Source organism: Ranitomeya variabilis, chromosome 4, assembly GCF_051348905.1.
Source record: "Ranitomeya variabilis isolate aRanVar5 chromosome 4, aRanVar5.hap1, whole genome shotgun sequence".
Classification (NCBI taxonomy): Eukaryota; Metazoa; Chordata; class Amphibia; order Anura; family Dendrobatidae; genus Ranitomeya; species Ranitomeya variabilis.
Window position 1 is genome coordinate 554,555,117 of NC_135235.1, and position 7,671 is coordinate 554,562,787.

Consider the following 7,671-nt stretch of genomic DNA (forward strand, 5'->3'; position numbering starts at 1 on the left):
GAGCCATAAAATACAGCCATGAGAATGTGCCATAGTGGGGAGGATTCTACGCCTGCACCGGAGCCTGCAAATTTACTCACGGGTGACACAGAAGCAACAATTTGTCTATCCCAACAGCTCTGCTGCTCATGAATAAGCGTGACTCTTCTCAGATGAGGGGAATGGATTAGAAATGATTGATTTTTCAACCTCTACCGGCCAGTAAATTTAGTTTTGGAAGTGAGATGGTAACAGTTTCCAACTATCAAATATACGGTACTTAGGAATTAGAGTACTTCAGTGAAATGTATATAAAAGAGTTTGTCTCTTATTAAACAGTCATGAGAACAACTAAGTACACCCTCTTTGAATTCTATAGTTTTACGTATCAGGACATAAGAAAAATAAAATCTGGTCCTTAGAAGACCTTAAAATTAAGTAAAGACAACGTCAGATGAACAACACATGACAAATGACATTATTTAAAATAACTTCTTTCTTTTTAGAGTCTCTTTGGTTGACATAATGGAAATAGACATTATTTTCATGCATATTATTATGTATGTAACAATAAGGAATATGCAACCATTTACAAAAAAAAAAAATCGGTTTGTATTGGAGCAAGATAAAAACAGATTTGAAGTGCAGCGTCTCCTATGTACATTGTGACGAAAATATAAATATAAAATGACATACCAATACTTATATACAATTCTCTAAAGCAGACAAGGAGTGGCTTCAGGCAGTGGTAATACTGCAGCTTTAAATAACTTAAATATCTGTAGATTTGTACATACGAGGTAGAACGTATAGGCCTTGTACACTGAATTTTATAGCTTCAGGCCCGATGTTGGTTATTATTGAGACCTAATCACAGATACACATGAGGGGAAGGTAAGGAAAAACAAGAAAACAAACATTTAAATAGATTTTTACATATTATTTTACCATATATTTATGTAAAGTGGAGATATTGGTTTCCCGTAAGAGACACCTGGGTTTGTGGTGGTATGTCTGAAGGACACAGGATTCATTTTTGCTGTAAAATCATTACCCTGGCAGATCAGACGCTGGGAATCCAACAGTTATTTTATGTTCTTCCATCTGTAAACCAATGCAGAGAGTAGTGACTTCTGTGATGCACTCGACTCCACCATGTATTCCGTTTGCCCAATTATTTAAATGGCACTGTAGCTGTTCAGTGCTTCCCCTGGCCATAATGGCTGATTACTAAGGGTTCAAGAAACTGGACTGAGGTGATACAATAAAGGCACTTGGCGATCAACCTAGGAAAGAGGTGGTTTAACTTGGACAGCTTCCAAGTATCCATAATATGTCCATAAAGGTTTAAAAAGTAAAAAACTAAAAGCTCCCTCAACTGAAGAACGAGAAGAAAAGGGGTCAAATATTTGGTGTGAGGGAATCCTAGCAAGAAGGCAGGTATTCCCTGAGGTGGTACCTTCTACTTCACCAATATGGAGTCGCTGGAATCATGGGGTGTGTATGATTGGTAAATAGGCACACTTGGCATCCATTGCTTTAACCCTTTACATATCTGTATTTTTTACTAACTTGGGTTTTTCATTTTCAGAAAACCTCTGTTTGTTTTAACAGAACACAATGAGCTTTACTCACCCTTCCGAGGTCCAGTGTTGAGTCTGTTATTGTTTGCAGTGCAGATATCATATTGATAGCACTGCAGCCAATCGGTGATCTTAGCACTGTTGATGGCTCGTCAGCACTGCAGACAATAACAGTCATCAGGAGCAGTGGCAAAGAGTCAGCACAGGACCCAGGGAGGGTGAGTAAAGCCCAGTTTATTATTTTAAAACAAACTGCAGTCAAGGGACAGAGTTGTTTTTTTAAGGAAAATTCCTTTAACTATTTATATGTTATTTGCTAAAATATTTGGCATCAGTAGTAAGCCCAGAGATAGGGAGATGTGCTGTAGGCAGTTTCAGGCTTCAGCATGCTTATATTACACCATATCAGTAACCTGGTAGTATATTCATAAGATGATAATACTTTTCATTACAGTCAAATAAGAAGCATGGCTTGATTTGTAACCCACCAACCATAAAGTCAATGGAGTCCATGCAGTAGAAAGCATTTAATCCCTGGAGACTGTCCAGCAACATGGTCCATTGAGACAAAAATTAATAGTCTAGTCGGATGGAAGAGACTGAAGAGAACCACCACTTTCAAGTCTATGGAGTCTTTCTTCCTCAACTTTAATGTCATTGTTTGCAGGTATAGGTGTCTTGTTGCTGTACACACTTTTGACACTCCACATGGCAGCACCAATGCACTTGACAGTGGCAAGAAAAGGTGACCATTCGACTCTGAGTGTTGTACCCTCTTCCACAGCACAGGCTGTCACAGGTGGTCTCCCGAAAACAGACTCTTCCCGCAGTGCCAGGTGAAAAACGACTTGCACGACAGAAACTGGGAGAATCCTCTAGGTAGACTAAATCAGTGGATCTTGGAGAACGGCCGGCAAATGAGTGTCCTAAAGACTCATGACCTCCCACTGCCTCATTGGTGGCCCCCAAAACTTTCACTGCATTGTCGTACTTTGCTTTAAGTAAAGCTCCTGTCTCGTGGAAAGGGGAGAGTTGTTTCCAACAAGTGCGCACTGCACATGAACCAGACACTCCATGGCACTTACATGTCGTCTTTAGTCCACTCTTTACAGCCTAAAGATAAGCAAAGAATTAGGTATTAATTGTAAAGGTTATTTAATTGTTGCCAGTAAGAAAAATTCATTAACTTATAGGGTTCTGTTCAATTGTATTTCTGATTTACATAGTACTGTAGAGCTAGTATTATATTCCACCTAAATGTTTAGTGAAATAACATTGCAAGTTAACAACAAGTTGGTATGCCGATGACTAGAAAGCTAAGCAGTAACACTCAATGCAAAGCTGCAGCTGCTAAAGCAAATTTTAGTGGGTGGATTTTTTGTAGTGGATTTTTCCTTTCATAACCTTTGGATCCCTGTGTGATGTATCAGTCTGGAGTGTTCCTTTAAGGCCAAAAAACTACATCTAAAACTATTGAGAGGGGCAAAGTAGTAGCTGCTACACAGAGAATACGCACATTTGTGTACTTGTTTGCTTATTTAGATGATCTCTGTATACATCTCCTCTATTGAGAGCCCACCAGATTCTGGTCTCTAGTCTCTGATGCTTTTATACTCCAGATGTGAATGGTGTAAACATTCAGCTTTGTTCTAGTCATGCCTAGTTTAAAGAGGTTTATTGTGTACCCTGCCAAAGGTTCACATGTAGGCTAAATTGTGTGTCATTTAACATAGCTTCTTTAGGATCTTCTCACCTTAATTCCAGCATTGGTGTTATGAAGATCCACCTTGGCTCTCATGTCTCTTCCTCCTTTTCTTTGACCCAAGAAGTTCTGAAGAAAGCGGGTGCTATGGCGTAGATTATCTCCACAGACGCCCCACTGCCATGCTCGCTGGCTCTCTAGCCCAGGAGAATCATCACATGTGCAGCGCTCCATCTTACCTCCACTGCAAGCCTTAGCTAGCGAGTGAGTCAAAGCTGCAGAAGACACCGCATAAAGGAATGCTGTCTCTTTAAATCCTGGAAAAAGAGTGTATATTTTACTTTATGCAATTTTTGGAATGCCCAAACAAATTAAAAGAGAGCTGCTCATGGACTGTCCACTGACATTGTGGACATTGATCGGGCCTGGATATTGAGTGTTGAGATATATGTGAGTCCTAGCAGTGGGACCCACATCTGTCTTATATTTTTTGCCAGATCCTGTAGATACACAATCAATCTGGGTACCAGCATCTTGTGAACTCGGGCAAGCGTCAGGGCCCACTGTGCGCAATGCATGTGCGCAACACAGAAGCCGACTGTATTATATAGCCAACAACTAAGGCCGGGATCACACACAGCGAGATACGGCCGAGTCTCGCAGGTTAAAACCAAGCTCTGGCACCGGCACTCCAGAACGGAGTGTGCAGCCGCAAAGCATTGTGGAAATATTAAATGAAGACTTTTTAATACGAGCTGAACTGTGTCGCTTGCGCTAGTCCCTATGACAGGTCCATTTTAACTTCATCATATACTAAATTATGAAATATATATACACTATACACATATGCTCAGATTCAGATCACCATTAACATATTTGATATCACAGCATGTGTAGCTGCCTAAACTACGAAAACATGGTGACTCAGTGGATAGCACTATTTCTTTGCAGCGCTGGGGTCCTGGGTTCAAATCCAACCAATAACTACATCTGTAAGTAGTTTGCATGTTCTCCCCATGTTTGCGTGGGTTTCCTCCAGGTTCTCAAGTTTCCTACACTCCAAAGACATACTGATAGGGAAATTAGATTGTGATCCCCAATGGGGAAAGTGACGATAATGTGTAGAATATGATAGTATTTTATAAGTAACTAAAATCAGTGAATACCAAAATATCTGAACATGTAGTTCTTTGAAAGCTAAGCCAATCTGTATCTGTGTAGTTAGGCCAGTGAATTACCAGTGAAGCAGATCTTTGCGCCAGGCGGAGAATACAGTTGGGGAGGCAGAGGCTTCATTAAATTTCTTACCTCTTTTTAGGAGACTCCCCCTGCCTTGTAAACTGCAGTTCCAGCGCTCACTTCGCAGCTGGTATTGGCATTCCACAATGCCCAATCGAACGGCTTCCTTAAGTGCTTCTGCCAAACCTGGCTCCTTTCGACACAATCTCTTCTGCCTTCGAGTGAGGGGCAGCAGATCACACTGCTTGAGGTGGGGTCGATTGTGGTTACTGCCAGTTGCAGTTGAAGGGGACGTGTAGTGTGACAGTGACTCCTTGCTAGTTAACCTGAGGAAAACAAAGGGTCATGTTTTGATCATTTAGTATCTCGCATAGTCAATGTCTAAGCTTATGAGTATATTGTCGCCGCAAACATAAGATACCTATAGATTCTCCGATTACTTGGGTTGCTTAATATTTTAAAAGGAAGACACTTGATAAAAAAAGAACCTTCTAAATTCTTAAACAAGACAGAAGTGTAGAGACCACCATCGATCTAGTAGACTGGCCCTGCACCATAAGTCCATACCTAAGAAGACCATCAGTTACATACCCTTCTCCATATGATCTGACCTAGAAAAACCTATCTGCCGGTATCCCGCAATTTTATATCTGTAGCACATTACTGAAGGCTCTATACAGCATACTGGTTATCTTCAAGCTCCACTCTCCATCTTGCCTAAAAATGATCATGAAGATTTTTGCATTGGGCAAAGACTGAGTCCTTACAAGATGCCACTTTGGGTTGCTTGAGTTGGCTGCTATACTGCACTATGTATGGGCAGCCTCAAGCCCAGCACACATAAGAAGAAACAATCCATTAGTATTTCCTGAACTTTTGTGAACTCCAGCAGTGAAGTGCCTGGATTATATATTTACTTTAATAGCATTTTCTTGTTACCTTTGCTGGCCCAGCTGCTTTAGAATATCGACTGTTTGTGCTAGCTTGCTCTGTCGCAATTCTCTATCTCTTTTACCTATTTTACATGTGATAAAATGCCTTAAGCCCATTAAGGATGCCTGCTTTCCTACCTTTCTACGAAGAGCCATACCCATTTTCCCTATGATATAGCAATATGAGGGCTTGTTTGTTTGTTTCTTTTTTGTGGGACGAGTTGTAGTGTTGATTGACACGATTCATTCTACCATATAATGTATTTAAAAAATTGGAAAAAATATAATTGAGGTGAAATGGTGAAAAAAATGCAAATCTGTTTCTTGGGTTTTGTTTCTACAAAAAATTACTTGGCACCATGATTCTCCAGTTCAGTATAATTGCCATGATGTATTTTTTTTTACTGTTTTAGTAAATGCTAGCCAATGACTCCTTGGAAAAAAATTGGACCACACTCGGATTTTCATGGACTGAAAGAATGGAGAAGATGGAGAATTTTTTTTCCATCTTCTCCTCATCTGAGAAAATTGGATCACACCATGACATATGTGGACTGATTTTCTCGGATGAGACAAAATACGGTCGTACGACCCTATAGCCTTAGAGCCTTTTTTTGCTTGGTAAGCAGACATTTTAAATGGTACTATTTTGAGGTACATATGATGTTTTGATTACTTTCTATTGCATTTTTGTGCATCAGCATCCTCATGGGGTAAAGGGAAATGCGCACATACAAAGGACACTGAGGTAAGATCGTGTGGATTATCGAGGATTTCCTGTTTTGGAAAAACCCCTGTCCCCTCCGCTACAGTATGTTTACTAAAGCCAATAAATGAGCTCAGTGGTTCTGCCTGGGTTGATTACACAAGTTAGGGCTCCTTCTCACTTGCGAGAAATACGTCAGAGTCTCGCAGGTTAAAACCCTCCTGTGGCGCCGGCACTCGAGAGCGGAGCGTGCAGCTCCATGTATTGTTGTGCGGCTGCACGCTCCGCTCTGGAGTCCCGGCGCCAGAGCAGGGTTTTAACCTGCGAGACTCAGACTTATTTCTCGCAAGTGAGAAGGAGCCCTTACTCAGAGCCACTAATCTCACTGATTGACTGCAGTGCTGTCGATGTGATGTTCGTGCTGCAGACAATAACAAACATTGGGAGCAGTGGTGAAGACTCTGCGCTGGACCCCGGGGACAGTGAGTAAAACAAAGTTTGTTTGTTTGTTTTTTAAACAAACCTCAACCAGGGGATATGGTTTTCCAAAACTGGAAAATACCAAATGCTGCTGTCAATACTGGACAGCTGCTGTTAAGGGTTTAACAGTAGGGATCAGAGCTCGTCTCAAACCCTTATCATCCAATAGACCAAAACTTGTGTTTGTTGCTGGTAATATTGTGATATTTAGAGTTTAAAAAAAGGGCCAATTTTTCTTCCACAAATACAATTGACCCCCTAGTCCATGGGTTGTGACTGGTGTTGTAGGTGAGCTCCATTGAATTAGATGGGCCCAACAGTACCAAGTCAAAACGCAATCCATAGGCAAAGGCCCAACTGAAGACCGACACTGATGTGACTCCCTATTATGTATTTTAGTGTATACTTTGTTTTTTCTTTAGCAAATACTATGTTTTTGGGGGTTAAATGTAAGGTAGCTATTATGGCGGCAGCAGTGGCATCAAGACAACAGCACATGACCACGGCAACCAATCATTGTGCTAAGCAGTGATTTTAAGGTAAACTGGATGAGACAAGGGGCAGTGCTGTCGTGACAGGGTACAAGTTCTCACACGAAGAAATAAGAAAAATCGGTCCCATTCTCATCCTGTAGAGTGGGATGATTTTTTCTCACTTGTCATCCGCATACAATCTGTTTTTTTCACTCAGCAGCTATTAATCATTTACAGGAACAGTTATAGTTTCCCATGCTACAGAACTGCATAGTATTTGTAAAAATCAGATGCCATACTGATGGTCCGTATGACATGTGATTTTTTTTCTCGCACTATACCGATTTCGGAATGAAAATCACAGTATGCTGCAATTTTTCCCTCACACCAAATAGCATTGTTCTGAGTGCAATTCAATTTTCAATATCAATTTTCACGCTACATTAGTAAGATTACGTCAAATTCATAAAAATGACGAAAAAGTATACAAAGAATTCAGGGCCTATCAAGTTGGCAAAAACATGTCTAATACTAAATTAGACATACTAAGGCCACATTCACACTATTAGTATTTGGT

At 40.7% G+C, this 7,671-nt stretch overlaps 1 protein-coding gene across 1 annotated transcript in view; it reads right to left on the reverse strand.

Moving 5' to 3' along the window:
* Positions 1-457: 457 nt before the first annotated feature.
* The window catches only part of WNT9B (Wnt family member 9B), an 11,650-nt gene continuing 4,436 nt past the window's right edge, over positions 458-7,671 (reverse strand). The window contains exons 2-4 of the mRNA XM_077257734.1: positions 4,573-4,829; positions 3,316-3,581; positions 458-2,675 (exon numbers count right to left, since the gene is read on the reverse strand). Of these exons, the coding sequence (XP_077113849.1) occupies positions 2,217-2,675; positions 3,316-3,581; positions 4,573-4,829 (982 nt within the window). The 3' untranslated portion in view covers positions 458-2,216. The remainder of the gene's footprint in view (positions 2,676-3,315; positions 3,582-4,572; positions 4,830-7,671) is intronic.